This window comes from Rhincodon typus, chromosome 23 (assembly GCF_021869965.1).
Source record: "Rhincodon typus isolate 14 chromosome 23, sRhiTyp1.1, whole genome shotgun sequence".
Classification (NCBI taxonomy): domain Eukaryota; kingdom Metazoa; phylum Chordata; class Chondrichthyes; order Orectolobiformes; family Rhincodontidae; genus Rhincodon; species Rhincodon typus.
Genome location: NC_063354.1, coordinates 45,117,323 through 45,135,809, shown reverse-complemented (window position 1 = coordinate 45,135,809; position 18,487 = coordinate 45,117,323). Strand labels below are relative to the sequence as shown.

The following is an 18,487-nucleotide window of genomic DNA, read 5'->3' as shown; positions in this document are numbered from 1 at the left end:
TTCAGAAGATTTTGATAGAGCAACTAGGGAGAAAGCACCTTCAGTGGCAGGAGAAGAGGTGAGCACAGGAGTACAGATCAAAGAGAAAAGAACCAGAGAGAGAATCTGTTTACACAGATTACCATCTAAACTGGACTTCCTGAAAGCAGATTCAGTAACTTCGAAAAGGAAAAGGGATAAATACTTTAATAATAAATAATTGCAACCCTCTGGGGAAAGGGTGGCACTAAAGGGATAGCTCTTTGCCAAGAGACAGCAGGCAACAAGGACCAAAAAGCCTCTTTGTGTGTCTCATCAATCATTTTCCAAGGCACTCACCAGCTCACAGTGTTCCCTGTGGGATCTGGCATAGAAGGAGGTTCCAGTTTCTAGTGGGTAGGAAGCTATAAACTGTCCACCTCGATCTGACTGACATGAGGCTTATGTTGGAATTACATGGCCATGTGCTCAGGGTGAGCTGTACAGACCGGGAATTCGACCCTGTATCTAACTCTGTGCTGCTGCTGTCTTGGGAGCATTTGCTGGGGTCAGTGTAGAGAGAAATTTACTCTCTGTTTAAAAGAATAGAGAGAGCTTTAGTCTGTATCTAACTAACTAAATACCTTGCTAGTATTTTTTTTGGATGGAGAGGCCGAATAGGCTGGAGCGTCGGAGGCTGAGGGGTAACCTTAAAGAGGCTTCTAAAATCATGAGGGGCTTGGATAGGATAAATAGACAAGGTCTTTTCCCCAGGGTGGGGGAGTCCAGAACTAAAGGGCATAGGTTTAAGGTGAGAGGGGAAAGATTTAAAAGGGACCTAAGGGGCAACGTTTTCACGCAGAGTACGGTGCACGTATGAGCTGCCAAAGGAAGTGGTGGAGGCTGGTACAATTACAAGGCATCTGGATGGGTACATGAATAGGAAGGGTTTAGAGGGATATGGGCCGAAAGCTGGCAAATGGAATTAGATTTATACAGGATATCTGGTCAGCATGGACAGGTTGGACCGAAGGGTCTGTTTTCATGCTGTATATCTCTAGGACTTTGCGACTGAGTCAGTGTAAACCTTCCCCCTTTGGTTGGCTGCAGGTTGACCGAAACAATTGAAAGTTTACAGAGCCAAGTGGATGCTCTGCAGAACCAGGTGCAAGAAATGAGGAACATGGATCAATTGCGAGTCCGCAGGGATAAACGGGAACGCCGGAAAACTATCCACACATTTCCGTGCCTGAAGGAACTGTGCGCCATGCCCAGGTAAGGTTCTATGTGTGCTGCAGAGATAGAGCCTATGATTTGACTCACAGAGACCAGAAGCTCCCTGGATAAACCACTCTGCGTGTGTATCTGTGTGTGAGAAAAGGAAGATAGTGGATTGGGATCAGTGCTTGAGGTTTGGGGGGGTGTGGAGTGGGAGGTCAGCTATGGTTATTGCTTTAATTATATCCTCTCGCTCTACAGCTGAAATCTATATGTGAGTGACTGTTGGGGATGGATAGCCCTGAGTCTCTGATATGATTCCTATTCTGGTTAAATAGCTAGTGATTCTCCCCCTGCAAGCTCACAGGAGATGGAGTTGGGTGCTGTATTACATATAGCTGCTCTCAAAGTAATGATCAGTGAGAACTGATGGAGGGGAAGAAGAGAACATGAGTGAGCCTCCTCAAGTTAATTTGGATATACAGGGAGGAATGGAACACCGGGTGTAAGGAATCTGAGGGAGGGGGAAGGCTTTGGAAAGGAAGGAGGTTGAGGACAGCCTTTGTTCTTGGAGAGTGACTCCAGCAATGGTTTGATAAGCTTCCTGCTACTCGTGTGGGAGTCGGCCGTGTGATGCTGCATCCTGCAACACCCATCATTTACACTGCTGACTCTGAGGTCTCCACCACATCCTTGTTTATGAATACAATCCGGTCTGAACCTGCTACAGTTCATCAGAACCAGGTTGACATGGGCTGATTATCGAGGTTACCTGTGTGCGTGCGTGCGTGCGTGTGTGTGCGCGCGTGTGCGTGTGAACAGAGCTCATTAAGTAATCAGGCATTGGTTACCAAGTCACAAGGAGAGCACCACCACCACTACCCGCCTCCTCCCCCCCTCAACCACCACCAGCTCATTTCTCACGTGCTGTGGATGTTAGGAGAAGACTTAACTTTTAGCCTCAGCACCAGAGGGAACAGAAGCTCCAGCCAGTGTTCCTCCACCTGGTCCAAGTCCAGAGACTCACTCGGCATCACCACTACAAGCAGAACAATATGTAGATATCAAGGAGAGAATGGAGCTGCTCTTTGATGCCTCCTACTGTTCAGTAGTTTACTACTTCTCAAAACAGTGCACACTGGTGAATGAGGGTGCATGATGATCCAGTGAGGTCAGGTGGGGGAGCAGAGAGGGATCGGAAACAAAGTGGGGACAGGTGAATGTGCCTTTGACTGATTTTCAAACATGTTCAGTTGGAGGAAAGATGAATATTCTAACCTCAATCTTCCGAAATGATAAAGAAAATCAAATAGGAAGATGATGTTTTGGACAAATGTCAGATACAGGATGAGGTACAATATCGGGCAGATTACATTGAGTATTAGGTAAAACTGAAAAAGAAAACAAAATGGTCAAGGACAGAAAGTGAGCAATGTCTGGCAGGTAATATAAAGGGTATCCCAAAGTCTTTCATAAACCCACAAAGTGAAAGGCTGGTTCAGGTTTTGGTGAGGATGGTTAGATCCACAAAAGGAAGTCTTCTTGTGGAGTCAGAGGCATGGTTGAGGTACTGAGTGAGTTCTATACATGAGAAGATGAAAGTTACAGCAGGAGAACATAGTTGAGAGGATCAAAATACATTGAAGGGAGACCTTAAATAGGCTCAAAGTGAGCAAATCTCATTCTCTCTCTCTCTCTTTCTCCCACACACACACACACACACATATATACACACACACACACGTACACTGTGTCAGTGAGATGTAGCCTGGGTTCCTACAGGAAACTCAGCTGGAAATAACAGACTGTCTGACCATGAATTCGCACACGAATTTAGAATGTACTGTCATGTGTACTTTTACAACAAAAATACAATGAAAAGTGTTATAAGTCACCTTACCATGACGCCTGTATTAATGACAGGAGTCACAAGCAAATTCATAAATAACAATAAAAAGTAAATTTAAGACGAAAGTTTATCACAGTCCATTTAACGGGTCCCGGTTTCGGAGGAAGCCGATCAAAAGATGTAACGCACAGACAGAACGAGACCATCGATCCATGATGAGAACACCAGGCCGGGACACCGGGAAAACTGGGCCCAAAGCCTCTGCTGAAGAAAACCACCTCCAGGACAAGACCACCACCCTGGAGGAAAATCGCCAGGCCAGGGAGTCGGAACGCTGGGGAGCTGGAACGCCAGGCCAGAATCTTTCACTGGAGATTAATCCAGACCGCTGACAAGACCTCAGCACCAGGACAAAACCGGCACCCCAGGAGACTGCTCCGCAGGGCCAAGACCACCCCATCGCTGGGTAAGCCGTTAAATGAAGGTGAGATGAATTTTGACGTTTTAATATTAACTATGTTAATAGTTAAAAACAGAAAGTAAAGGAAAGAATTGTAAAAGTGGACAGAGTAGATGAGCTATGGGCTCCTAGGGTGACGAGCCCACACACTGCACTGATGCTTCACCACCGCCACTGTGTGCTGACCAGCTTTCAATCCTCATCAGATGTGAGAGGAATTCAAAAAGGGAGGACATATGAATCGAACCAAATAACTGGCACATTGTAAAGGTTTACAGCCCTGTGTAATAAAGGCAGAGAGATAAACACAGCCCTATGCTCTCGTCATCCCCTGAGTCTGATTCATGTAACATGATTAAAGTTTCCACTTCTACTTTGAATACTAGTAATTTATGAATAATGTCAATACCGTTTTCAGTGTGATTCTCTATTAATTAATCATTGGAGAAGAATGTGTAAATGAGAGACGTTGTGCATGAATTAATTGGAAGATCATAATGCCTGTCTATACTGATTGAGGTCTCTGAAGGAGCAGAGAGGGTTTGATGAAGGTGACAGTGGATGTTGTGTAAAGTGCCACCACACAGACAGATTTGAAATGCACGTGGTAGATAAGGGGCAGTGTTAACTCTGAACTGTAAATGGTGACTGGAGATTGTAGTGAACAGAGTGTTTTCTGACTGAGAACACACTGGGTCCCCAGAGGTTGGTATTAGAACCATTGTTTTTCCAGTAATAGAAAATTGGACTAGAGTGCAGGGGAAGAAGTGTAAAGACTTGCATTTATATAGTGCCGTTCCCAACCGCCAGAGTCTCTTTACAACCCAGTGAGCTCCTTTTGAAGCTAGTCACTGTTGTAAGGTAGAAAACATGGAGTTTGCACCCACATTCATTCCCCACCATGAAGTAGACCGTGAGGGCATTTGGCTGTGCAGTTAAACCCACATGTTTATTATGTACAGTGTTATTTAATTTCCTCACAACAAACTCTCTTTAGGGTTTAGTCAGAAGTGTGGTTTATTCATGTATTCAAACCCAGGGGAACAATTGTTGCCATGCATTTGTGCACCTAGAAGGAAGAGAAAAAATGGCAAAGAAAGAGTTTGCTATTAGGAATAATTTTAAAATTCAAAAGATATGGACATTAATTCACTTGACTTTTGACTGAGTGCAGGTAGTCCCTATCCAGTGAAGGTTCCTTTCAGTAGGAGGTCATGTTTAGCAGAAGTCATAGAGATGTACAGCACGGAAACAGACCCTTTTGGTCCAACTTGTCCATGCCGACCAGATATCTTAAATTAATCTATTCCCCTTTGCCAGCATTTAGCCATATCCCTCTAAACCCTTCCTATTCATATACCCAGCCAGATGCCTTTTAAATGTTGTAATTGTACCCACCTCCACCACTTCCTCTAGCAGCTCATTCCATATATGCAACACCCTCAGCGTGAAAAAGTTGCCCCTTAGGTCCTTTTTAAATTTTTCCCCTCTCACTTTAAACCCATGCCCATTTGGACTCCCCCTGGGGAAAGGACCTTGTCTAATAACCTGTCCATGCCCCTCATGATTTTGTAAGGTCACCCCTCAGCCTCTGATGCTGAAGGGAAAATAGCCCCAGCCTATTCAGCCTCTCCCTACAGCTCCTACCCTACAACCTTGGCAACATTCTTGTAAATCTTTTCTGAACCCTTTCAAATTTCACAATATCTCCTATAGCTGGGAGACCAAAATTGAATGCAGTATTCCAAAAGTGGCCTAACCAATGTCCTGTGCAGCTGCAACATGATCTCCCAACTCCTATATTCACTGCACTGACCAATAAAAGCAAGCATATCAAACACCTTCTTCACCACCCCATCTACTGCGTTTTCAATGATCTATGAACTTGTACTCCAAGGTCCCTTTGATCGACAATAACCTTACCATTAAGTGTATAAGTCCTGCCCTGATTTGCCCTACCAAAATGTAGTACCTCACATTTACCTAGATTAAACTTCATCTGCCACTCCTTGGCCCATGTGATCAAGGTCCCGTTGTACTCTTGAGGTTTAAAAAAAACACTTAGCTGTTCCACTGCTTTGAGGACCTCCCAATACAGGTTTCTCCAAGGTCAGCTGTAAATTTCACTCGTGCCTAGCAAGATCTGTTGGAATTTTTTTTGAGGAATTAACCAAAGTGTTTGGATGAGGGTTGGGTAGTTGATACAGTTTATATAGATTTCAGCAAGGCTTTCAACAAGGTCCCACAAATGGAAAGTGATAAAGAAGGTAATAGTTAATGGGATCCAGGGTAACTTGGCAAGATGGATCCAAAATTAGCTTAGTGAGAGAAGTCAGAATGCTGGTAGAAGGCTGTTTGTGTGTCTGGAGCCCGGTGTGCAGTGGCATACCACAGGGATCACTGCTGGGTCCCTTATTGTTTGTGATATTCATAAATGATGTAGATGAGAATGTGGGAGAGGTGTTAAGTGAGTTTGCGGATGACACAAAGTAGCGTCAGGAGAAAGGTGTTGGGTTCATGGTATAAACAGATTGGTCAGATGGGCAGATCAGTGGCACATGGTACTTAACCCAGAAAAGTGTAAGGCGATGCAGTTTGGAAGAAGTAACAAGAGAAGTGAGTACTCGGTGAATGGAAAGGGGAACAGAGGGTGCCTGTCCACAGATCCCTGAAGATGACAGGACAGTTAATAGAGTAGTTAAGGCAGCATAAAGGACGCTCAACTTTATCAGTCAAGGCACAGGTAAGTGCAGGGAGGTCATGTTGGAGCTGGACAGAACTTTGGTTAAATCACAGCTGTTGTACTGTGTGAAGTTCTGGTCGTCACACTGTAGAAGGATGCAAAGTCCTGAAGGCGGTGCAAAAGAAGATTTATCAGGACGTTGCCTGGGATGGAACACCTCGGTTACAACGAGAGGCTGGATAAGTTTGGTTTGTTTTCTTTGAAACAGAGAAGGTTGAGAGGAGACCTGATAAAAGTGTATAAAAATGAGGGGCATGGACAGATAGGAAGCAGCTGTTCCCATTGGTTGAAGGGTCAGTAACAAGGAGCATCATTTTAAAGTGAAAGGCAGGAACTTTAGAAGTGATTTGAGGGAAACTGTTTTCACCCAGAGTGTGGCAGGGATCTGGAATGCATTGTCTGGGAGGCTAATTGAGTGGGAAACCTCACAATCTTTAAAAAGTACCTGAGTGTCATGACATTCAACGCTATGGGCCTAGAGTGGGCAAGTGGGACTAGTGTAGGTAGAAATGTATTTTTAGTGGTATAGACTTGATGGGCTGAAGGGCCTTCTCTGTTCTATAGGATTCTATGAATTCCTGCAAACATTCTAAAATTGATGAAGACACAGTTGGTTGAAATTGGTGTCTGTTTTTTCTCCTGGATACTAGGTTTCTTCTAACTAGATTTCAAAGAAGATTTAGGTTAGTGGTAGACTTAACCAAGCGTGGATTCTGGCAGTTAGTCCAATAAGAACCTATGATGATGTTCACAGCAGTTTGTTCCTTATCACATTGAACCATAGGTTCAGAAATTGTACAATTAAATGTTTTTAAGACAATGGTCATTTAACACATTCCTAGATTAATCTGTTTCAGTTTTAACAAGGTGATTTTTATAGATTGACCAAGGAAATTGTTCCTTCAATGAAGTAACATTTGGGCCCATTGCCACCACTTCAGGCAGCATTAGTTAATAAGTTCTCCTTTGTTCCTATTCACTGATTCTTTGAAGTTTGTGGACTACACAATCCACACAGGGCAAGATTGTGACATTCCAGGGCGTTTATGATCTTAACTTTTGTGCTACATAATTACTGCTGGAACATTTTGGAAATTGTAGTAAAATACATGTTTGGCATCGACCATGTTTTAGAGCAGCAAAGGTCATTTTAATGTTTAAAAAAGAAATTATAGCTTTTAAAACAGTTTAGATCCCTTCATGTCTAATTGGCATAATTATAGTAATAACCAGATACTCTTTGTTTTATAATGTCGATTAAAGAATAATATTGCCTGGTGTAACTCCCATGATTATTCTCAAAATAGAATAATGGGATCTTTTATGTCTACCTGAGAGGACAGGAAGACAACACCTCCAAAAGCACAGCACTCCCTCAGTCCTGCATTGGAGTGTCAGCCTGGACCACTGTGTTCAGGTCCTGAAGGGATAGAGACTTGATGTAGAAACAATATCATAAAGCAGAAAATATCATGAGGAATGATGAAATAGGAGAGACTTTGAACAAGTGGAAGCCATAAATTATAGTTACAGTTCCCAAGCTTCTCCTTACATCCCTCCTTAAACAAAGACACAACATTAGCCACTCTCCAGTCATCACGCACCTCACCTGTAGTTATTGATGGTACAAATATCTCTGGAAGAGGCCCCGAAATATCTAATATGATTCTTTTCTACTCTTAACTAGGACCTCAATATCTTTATTCATCCATTGTTGTCTAATCCTACCAGCCTTGCCTTTCACTCAAACAGGAACATAATGACTCTGAACTCTCGGTATCACACTTATGAAAGCCTCCCACTTATCAGACGTCCCTCAACCTGCGAACAGTCTAGTAGTGTTGTAGAGCAGAGAGACCTAGGGGTTCAGGTACATAATTCTTTGAAGTTTATGTCACATGTGGACAGGGTGATTAAGAAAATGTTTAGCATGTTTGCCTTCATTGCTCAGACCTTTGAGTATAGCAGTTGGGATGTCATATTAAGGTTGTACAGGACATTGGTGAGGCCTCTTGTGGAGTACTGTGTCCAGTTCTGGTCTCCCTGTTACAGGAAGGATATTGTTAAGCTGGAGAGGGTTCAGAAAATACTTACCAGGATGTTGCCAGGAATGGAAGTTTTGAGTTATAAGGAGAGGCTGGATAGGCTGGGACTTTATTCACTGGAGCATAGGAGGTTGAGGAGTGACTTTATAGTGGTTTATTAAATCATGATGGGTATAGATAAGGTGAATAGCAGGTGTCTTTCCCCTAGGGTGGGGGATTCAAAGGCTAGGGGACATTTTTTTAAGGTGAGAGGAGAAAGTTTTAAAAAGACACGAGGCAATACTTTTTTAAACACAGTGTGGTTCGTGTGTGGAATGAACTTCGAGGAAGTGGTGGATGTGGGTACAGTCAGTGTTTGAAAGACATTTGCATAAGTACATGAATAAGAAATGTTTGGAGGGAAATGGGCCAAGCACAGGTAGGTGGGACTAGTTTAGTGCAAGGGAGTGATATTGAGGTAGAAGATATGGTACTGAATGGTAGAACAGGCTTGAGGGGCCGAATATTTTTCAGTTGCTTCTTTTTCTTTATCATCATCATTTTCAGACTGTGATTGTTTTATTGTTAAAACAGGTATGGTGATCTGGAGCATACCTACCTAAAAGGATGCTTCAAAAGATTACTGAAGAGGCGGGAGGGGGGCTGATCTGACATGGGCGTAACGGGCCGAATGGCCTCTTTATCCATGCTCCATTCTAAGTGATGCCATCTGTTTCTCACTCAGGTATGGCTGTCAGGAGGAGACGCTGCCGGGGACCAGGAGCCTGGCTGAGCCTGAGCACAAGCGCCTGGAGAAGGAAAATGAGAGGCTGCGGCTGACGGCGAACGCCCTGAGGCTGCAGATCAGCCAGGAGAGGCAGCGCAAGGAGGCAGCGGAGCGGGAGTGCGCGGCCGTGCTGGGTGAGTACACGGAGCTGGAGCGGAGGCTGGGCCAGATGGAAAGCTGCAAGCTGAGGGTGCGGGAGCTGGAGGCCGAGCTACAGGAGCTGCAGCAGATGAAGCAGGTGAAGCGGTACCTGCTGAGCGGTGAGGACCGTCTGTCAGAGGCCCTACTCGAACCCCTCAACAACGTGCCGGAGTCGGACGACGGGGTCCCGGCAGATGACGATGACGACGACACCGCTGCCTCGGAGCAGGGCTGCGTGAGGAAGAGCTGCAGCGACACTGCGCTGAGCACCATCATCGGTCGCGACGACGTGAGCCGCCACGAGGGCAACTACACGCTGCATGCCAACAATGTCCGCAAGCGGGGCATGTCGATCCTGCGGGAGGTGGACGAGCAGTACCATGCCCTGCTCGACAAGTATGAGGAGCTGCTGGGAAAGTGCCGGCGTCACCAGGAAGGCCTACGCCACGCGGCCGTGCAGACCTCGCGGCCCGTCTCCCGGGACAGCTCCTGCCGGGATTTCCTGCTCGAGTGCCTGGAGGTGGACCTGAAGGCCCCGGACAAGAGCCTCAGCCTGAGCCAGCAGGTGGAGGCGGCCGACAAGAGGCTGGGCCACTCTCAGCCTGAGTACAAGGCCCTCTTCAAGGAGATCTTCTCCCGCATCCAGAAGACCAAGGCCGACATCAGTGCCAGCAAGTCCAAGAGCCGGGCCTCCAACTGACCGAGACCGTGAGGCAGAGCGCATTCTTGGAGCACCGTCCAATGGGAGATGCTCTTACTGAATTCTCTGTGCCAATTGGAAGGCAGCTCTTTGATAGGAATGTCCGGGTATGGGCCTGTTGCATTAAGCCGACCTGACGGTGGTCAGCTTCCCCCTCCCCACAAGCTCACAGACAGACACGTCTTTCCGAGGCCACAAATGTTCACTTTTCAGGATGTTTGGTATTCTCAGGGTGACACACACGTGCACACACTCCATCTTGTCTTGCCATGAAGGAGCCCTGTTGTCCTGTCACCATGGTGATGGTACCCTCTCCCACTCCTGAATCACAGGCACACTTGTGTTTTTCCTGAATGCTGTCTGTCTGTTTCAGTGTTACTCCAGGATCAACTCTCATCCGCTGCTCATTCTGAACTTCAGTGCGTTTCTTGTAAGGCAATGTGTCTGCTTATGGCACCCAGACAGCCGCCTCTTTTGAAACCATCTACTAGTAAAGCAGTCACCATCTTCAGAGGCTGTAGGGTTCTTAAACCACAAGAACGTACTTCAGACGTTGTGCAACTGTTGCTTGGTGTAAGATATGGGGGTTAGTGGTTCTGACAGGTTGGCTGACAGAAGATCGAACTTGCATGTGCGGGGACCATTGCTGTTCAGTGCAACCCACTGTCCTCTCTCTATTACCATCTGTCCACTTGGTTTTGGGACAGAGTGAGCTGTTACTGTTTTTACACAGTTTGTTATTTGACTTAATGATCTGACCAGCTGTGTGTGGGTCCTGCTAATGTGACTGTTGATGGGTTTGGCGGGTGGTTGGGGTGGGTTGACGAGGGTTGTTGGTGCAGTGGGGGGCAGGGAGGGGGTTTGAGGGGACACTATGCAATAATGTAATTGCTTTCACAAATGTAATTCTATGTCTGGGGTGGGAGGGAGATGCAGTAATTTGGCTTTTGGACCTGGTTCCTGCTCTCTCTCGTGCATGAAGATTTGGTCTGGTGTGTTTTGTCTCTGCCTTCACTACTTGTTGGTATCTGATGGGTTTCATGGTCAAGAGTTTCTCTCTCATTTTGCTCCCTGTCTCTCCCGAAGTTGCTGTCTTTCATTGAGCTAACCCAGTGGGTGAGCCCTGACAGTGAGGGTGGCACTGCTGATGGAGAATAATTAACCAGACTTCTGTTTCAAATCTCTGTCCTGCGTCAGTGTCTTTCCACTTACATTGAGAAGTGCACAGTCAATCCCAGCTTCTGGGCTAATGTAGTTCAGTTTTCACTATGTTAATGGTGCTTGTATTTTACTCAATGTGCAATACTTTCTAATTGACAGTATTCTGTGTAATTTAGCACTGTCTTCCCAGAGACAATGTGGTGAAATTTGAGGAAAGGGGCCTTTTTGGGTCTTTGCTGAAAACAGAGCCTAGCCCAGCCCAGCCTTCTGAGGTCCATGCCCTCAGATAGTGGAGAGATGAATGGAAAAAGTCTTGTGGTTTGGGGGTGGATTGGGCCTTGGGCTCCACAGGTCAGTGAGGGCCCTGGAGGGAGCGAGAGCCTTATGATATCCCAAACCATCTTGGGGAATGGGCAACACCAGTAAACATGGGGCTACTGTCTCCATGCTAATTACAGCTTCACAAGCCTCCTTTATCTTCTCTGAATCCTCTGGGGGACTCAAGGCACTGGCTCATCGCACTGTGTTGGGTGGGGAAGCTTTACCCATTACCCTAAGCCAGGAGCTCCCCATTAGCCCAGGCAGTGGATGTCCCATTACCCTGCTCCATTGAGGTTTTCTATAGCATGCTTCTGAGAAAAGTAGGAGATTTGGCACAGGATGATTTCACTCCCTGGGCTGATCCCTGTCAGAACAGAATTCTGAAAGCAAGGAATCTCAGGCCTCATTTGTTGCTGTTGCTGTGTGAGATAGTGGCTGACATCACCAAGACATGGGACCCCATGTCAACTATTTTCACAGCCTGGCACCTCCCGTAGGCCCAAAGGGCAGAAACAAACCCAGAGGACGAGTCACATGGTGCAAAAAGGGGGTTGCTTGAGGCTCCAGCCCCCATTGTTTAGTCTGTTGTATGTTTTACAGCTTCCACTGTGTTTGTGGAGGCTTGACTGAATGGCCTGAGCTTGGAGGTGAAGAACATTGTATTCAAATAGCATCAGTGCAAATTGACATTTCCCAGCGTTTGCCTAGAGCTGAAGGATTGGGAGATGGTGAGTGCGGAATCCAATCCAATCAAGAAGATACTCAGTGGTGAAGCGTGGATGCTGTAGTGTGTGAGAGGTCCTGGATGTTGATTCTGCTCCTTCTCCATGACATGGGGGTAACACATGTTACAGATAAGTGCCAAAACCATATTTAAAACATTTTTTGTTTAAAAAAGGTATAATTTCAGAATAAGTACTAAACCTCTCGGTCCTTGTATGATTTGGAGATTAAAAGGAGATATTGCTGTTACTACTTGGCTGTGTTGTGACTGGTTTCTTTTCTGGGTCAGATTCTCAATGTTGAATGTATCACCTCACAGTTGCCTGGGTATCACCCTCCAATTCACAGCCCCACTCCCCCTATCCCCACCACCCTACAACCATCACCCTACTCTCCATTTATCTCCCAATGTCCACCACATGTCAGTATCCACAAGTCACCCTTACCTCAATTTCTCCCCCACCATCTCTCAAGCCATGTCCCCACAGAAACCAGTCTTTTTGGTCCTGATCCCATTCTTCAGATTCTTCCCTCCATGATAAGATCAGAAGTGGGGATTATACAATCATTGGCGAACATGTTCAGCACTATTCACTATTCACGGATACTGAAACAGTACATGTTCAACCTGGGCAACATCCAATCTTGGGCTGACAAATAGCAGGTAATGTTGATGCCATGCAAATGCCAGGCAATGACCATCTCTAACCACTGACATTGACATTCAATGGCGTTACCAGTAATGGTAACCCCCAGGATGTTGATAACAGGGGGTTCCATGACTGGAAACTGAACGGAACTAGCCATATAAATAACAAAAACATAAAACACTGGAGAAACTTGGCAGGTCTGGCAGTCTGTCGAGAGAAAACACAGTTCTGAAGAAGCGTCACTGAACACAAAACATTAACTCTGTTTCTCTTTCCACAGATGGTGCCAGCCTGCTGAGTTTCTCCAGCATTTTGTTTTTGTTTCAGATTTCCAGCATCCGCTGTCCTACCAATGTTATCTGCTGTGACAGGGAACTCATTCACATGAGAAATTTGTTGGGTTCTGCATTGAATGGGGAATGTAATCTAAACAATGCGTCATCATTACAATGATCTTCCCATTGCCTGTACTTCATGTCGTACTTATAAGCAGATAAAGACCACCTCACTATTTGGGCTGCAGCTAGAGTAGCTCCTGGAGCCTGTAGATTCATCGATGCTGCATGATCTGCTTCAATTGTGAACTACGACTATAAAACCAACTTACCAAACCTTCTAATTCCATGCTTCGTTCTCTTAGTCTGTCTGACCATAATTTTGCTCATTGGTGCTGAGGGTCAGTGAGACACCTGCAGTCAGTTACCCTTCACTATTCTGAAACCCAAGTGATTACAGCACCCACACTATTTAGAGAGGCATAGGTGTTATCTTAATCTTTTTGGACATGCTGTTGTGTCCAAATGTTGCATCATCTTCCAATTTACTTTAACACAGCCTGAATGTTTTGTCCCATTCTTTTGTCCAACACTGTTCCTCCAGGGTCTGTTCAGTGAATGCAAAAGCGTTGCCAAATTTGGTATAAATTTATCTTAGCAATTAGAAATTCACTAGATCTGAAGTTCAGAAATATTTGGAGGGTGTGGCACTTTTTATTTTTTCCATTGGTTGTGAGTTTCAGTGATAAGGCCAGGATCCATCATCCATTCCTAATTGCCCTCAAAATGAGGGGCTTCCTCATCTGTTTCAGAGGGCAGTTAAGAGTCAGCCACATTGTGAACATTACTCTGTGTAATATGAGATTTGAACACACAAACGCCTCAAAGATCACGAAATAAACTTTTTATTCCACTGGCATCTAGTATTTATAAATAAGAGAAATTAAGATCAAACATGGAAAGCCATAATTACATAGAATTAGCCTGTGGTTTAAATCATGTTGAGGAAATGTTTTGTTTGTCTCTACCTCTGTTTTTCCCCCATGAGGCCTACGTAGACATATTTTCCTCCAGGAAGGATCCATTTGACAGCATCAGTTGTCCTGGTCTATACCTTCCTTCACCATTACCACCTACCATTGGAGGTCCTAACTCAACTGCTCAAGCTTTCCTGCTCTACAGCCTCGTTCACCGTCACCACCTACTGCTGGAGGCTCCATTATGCACTTCCCTGTGTGATCTCGCCAACACAGTGATCTACCACACCTGAAACCACACTTGGCTCTACCTGTTTGGTCCTGGTTTGGATGTCACTTGTAAATGCATTGGTGACACTCTGCAGATTCTTACTCCAAATGCCACAGGGAGTCAGGGTCAGAATACTGCCTCTGGGGCATGGACACAGCATTGGCCATGGCCCCCTCCAACTAGGCAAGGCTAGGTTTCTTCCCATCAGTATTTGCATGTCCTTTTGCTCAACCTGCACCAGATCTGGAATCGCTGAGCAGGGTCAGCAGCTCATTGGGTCTCTGTTACTCGCAGCTTGATGGATGTTTGAAAGATGCTGAGTAGGTTGTTGTTGGTAAAACACCTCAATCTCTGCACCAATCAGAACATTTCTAAACTTTCGGGAAATAGCCATCTCCAAGCCAACAGCTCAACTTTCATTCTGGAGTAATTCTTGAGATTTCTCTCAGTCAGCTTGAGACTGTATTCAGGAGCGTTAGCAATAGCCCCTCTTTCCTGCCGTCAAACCTGAGACAGCACAGCTCCTAGGAGAAGGACAATGGTGTCGGGTAGCAGTTTGGAAGGAAGCCATAAATCTGAGTAGTCAAGGACAGGTGATGAGACAAGCTTCATGCTTGAGAGTGTAGGAGGACACTTCACGTGCTGGGGCTGCTTTGGTCAGCAATATCACCCTTTTCCTTTCTCCCACTGCCTGATTAACAGTTGGGTTATCAGCAACATCCAAGCTATTATTGTCAGTGAAAAACATAATGAGCCAGATCACATATGCACCAAGAGACTCTCGATCATGGCCGTGCTGTCCCCGTCTTCCCAGAATAGCTGTTCGTGCAGCCATCATTGAAGGTCAGTCCATCCATGCGTACAAACAGTTGAAGACCAGATTTGGAAATTCTTTTGCAGCAAGAAAAGGTCATAATTCCCATTCTGGCTTGCTTGAAATTTATCCAACCCAGACTGGTTTGGCTCAGCAGATACACAATCCCACCTCTTCACCAAGTGCTATATTTTTTCAGGACAGTAGCAATGGAAGGTTAACCCCAAACTAAAACTAGTTTATTTTGGGGAAAAAAAAGTTCAGTCATTTCACCTCTGCTTCCTTTTTAAACCGTCTTAAATGTGTAACTTTTGGTTACCACTGGAAACGATTTCTCCCATTTACAATTTGCCAGGAACAATTTGTCAATTAATTTTGAAAACCTCTTGCAAATTTTTCCTTAAGGAGAACAGTCCCAGCTTCTCCAATCTATCCACCCCAGATGAAATCCCTTATTCATGGAATCATTGTATGAGACCTTTTCTGCACCCTCTCTAAAGCATTCAGATCCTTCCTAATAATCCACTTGACGCCAAGTCAATCTTTTATAAAGGTTCATCATGACTTTCTTGCTTTTGTATTTGCCCTATTTATATAGCTCGGCATCTTATATGCCTTTTAACCACTTAATCAGCCAGTCCTGTCACCGTCAATGATTTACGCATGTTTACCCCTAGGTCCCTCTGTTCCTGCCCATGCCCCCACTTTCATATAGAATTACCTTTTGTTATATTGTAAAGACTTTTTTTTTGGAACATATTCTTGGAAAAATGGATGCTTGCACACTGAAGAAAATATACTAGGTGTGATTTCATTTTTTACAACTCAACATAAAGAATTGGAACTTGGTGAGGTTTACTTACTGCTTCCTGGAGGTTGTTATTTCTGCTGAATCTGGATTTGATAGTTTTATGAGACCATCTGGCACCAGGTTATTTTGAATTGAAATGGTGCCTTTTTTTGATAGAAAAGTGTGACATAGAGAAATGAGAAGGATCAGCTGCACTTGGGCATGCAGAAGGTCTGCAGAGACAGCTCTCACTCTGTCTCACCCTCTGACAGCAGAAAAGAAACCATCCGCAGATACATTGACAATAATTCTAACTCAAGAAACACCTAGGTGCAACTGACCAGCTACTGAATTGAAGATCATAGAAGAATCATAGAATCCCTACAGTGCGGAAGCAGACCATTTAGCTCATCAAATCCATATCGACCTTCCGAACAGCATCCCACCCAGACCCACCCCTCTACCCCATCCCTGTAACCCTGCATTTCCCATGGCTAATCCACCTGGCCTGCACATTCATGGATACTTCCAAACAGACAGTCCTCCAGAGTAGAATGGAACCTAGGTCCCTGGCGCTGTGAGGCAGCAATGCTAACTGTGCCACCCAGTCTAACTTACCTGACACACACACTCACATACACATCATCCCTTCACTCTGAGGCTGTGCCCTCAGGTCCTAGTCTCTCTTACTAGTGGAAATGTCTTCTCCACATCCATTCTATCCATTTCTCTCAGTATTCTGTAAGTTTCAATGAGCGCCTTCCTTCATCCTTCTAAACTCCGTTGAGTACAGACCCAGAGTCCTCAACTGCTCCTCATATGACAAGCCCTCATCCCCAAGATCATTGTTGTAAACCTCCTTTGGAAACCCTCCAAAGCCAGCACATCCTTCCTGACATACAGGACCCAAAACAGTTCACAATATTCTAAATGAAGTCTGACCAGAGCCTTATACAGCCTCAGCAGCACATCTCTGCTCTGGTATTCTAGCCCTCTCAAAGTGAATGCAAACATTGCATTTGCCTTCCTGACTGCCAAAATGAACCTACATGTTAACCTTAAGAAAATCCTGAACTAACAGTTCCCTCCTTCCCTAGTACTGATGTCAGCGTCCCACAAATTCAAACTCATTTCTCCTGCACCAATCTTTGAGCCGGTGTTTACTTCTTTAATCTTGTTGACCCTGTGCCAATTTGCTTGTGGCTCAGGTAGTAATCCGGAGATTATTACTTTTATGGTTCTGCTTTCTAATTTAGCCTCTAGCTGCTCATATTCCCTCAGCAAAACCTCTTTCATCTTTTTACCTATATTGTTGATACCTATGTGGGCCATGACAACTGAATCTTTGCCCTCCCACTCTAGGTTCCTTTGTAGCCCGGATGAGATATCCTGAATCCAAGCACCAGGCAGGTGACACAGCATTTGGGTCTCTTGATCATGGCCACAGTCTATTCCCCTGACTATACTATCCCCAATTATAACTATGTTTCTCTTTTCTCCCCTCTTTTGAATGGCTCCCTGTACCATGGTGCTATGGTCAGTTTGCTCATCTCCCTACAGTCCCCACTCTCACCCACACAGGGAACGAGAATCTCAAACTTGTTTGACAAACTCAGGGGCTGAGGCTCCTTCAGCACTATCTCCTGGATCTTTCAACCTGCCTTGCTCATGGTCACACCCTCCTGTCCCTAAACACTGACCAAATTTGAAGTAGTTTATCTCAGGAGTATGACGGTGCCTTGAAACACAGCATCCAGATAACTCTTCCCCCTCCCTGATGTGGCACAGTTTTCGAAGCTCAGTCGCCAACTCATCAATTCTGGGTTGTTGAGTTCCTTGAGTAACCAACACTTGAACAGATGTGGTCACTATGAACAACAATGAGATCGACCGGTTCTGATATCACGCAGGTACAACACATTGCCTGACCCAGCATCTCTATTTTAATTTTTTAGTTGGTAATTTGATTTTTAAAGATTTCCTACTAGTTTGTAGCCTGTAAATATTTCTCCTATTTACCTTCAGTCTGAAAGTAACCTATAATATATAGTCAAATCTGTAGCTATCACCAATCAATGAACTGATAATTTTCCCGGAATGTCACTCTTGTTTTGTCCTGGGCTTCCCTAAAGACATGATCAGGATCGTTGTGACACTATGGTGTCTTATTCTTCCATCTAAATAAATAACTTTATTAAATTTTATCGGTAACCGTCAACCCGTTCTACTGCCCTATTTATGCTCTCATAAGTACAGTGAATAAAGGACAATTTATTAAATTTGGAATACATTGATAGGCAAGTAGAGATTTTTAAAATTTTTCTACTGCTTTCGGTAATAACTTGTAATTGGATGACACCTTTATGCAATAAAAGTATTCACTGCAGCGTATGCACAAAAATATAACAAACGGGAAGAGGTGAAATGTTAATATTTAATAATTGATCCAGTGATTAACTGTGCGAGACACATCGGACCGTTTGCCCGACGCCTGTGTTTCAGTCGGAAGATCAAATTGTCAGCCCCAACTAAGGTCGAGCCGGGTCCGTGTGGGCGCCATGCTGTGAAGGTCGAGCCGGGCCGGTGTGGGCGCCATGTTGGGAGCCGGGAGTCGTTTGCTGAGGG

General features: G+C 44.9%; 1 protein-coding gene across 2 annotated transcripts in view; it reads left to right on the top strand.

Moving 5' to 3' along the window:
* cdr2l (cerebellar degeneration-related protein 2-like) overlaps positions 1 to 12,337 on the top strand; it is a 36,462-nt gene extending 24,125 nt beyond the window's left edge. For both annotated transcript variants that reach the window (XM_020523992.2, XM_048610841.1), the window contains 2 exons: positions 1,069 to 1,233; positions 8,998 to 12,337. In XM_020523992.2, the coding sequence (XP_020379581.2) occupies positions 1,069 to 1,233; positions 8,998 to 9,880 (1,048 nt within the window). In that variant the 3' untranslated portion in view covers positions 9,881 to 12,337. The remainder of the gene's footprint in view (positions 1 to 1,068; positions 1,234 to 8,997) is intronic.
* The last annotated feature ends 6,150 nt before the right edge of the window (positions 12,338 to 18,487 follow it).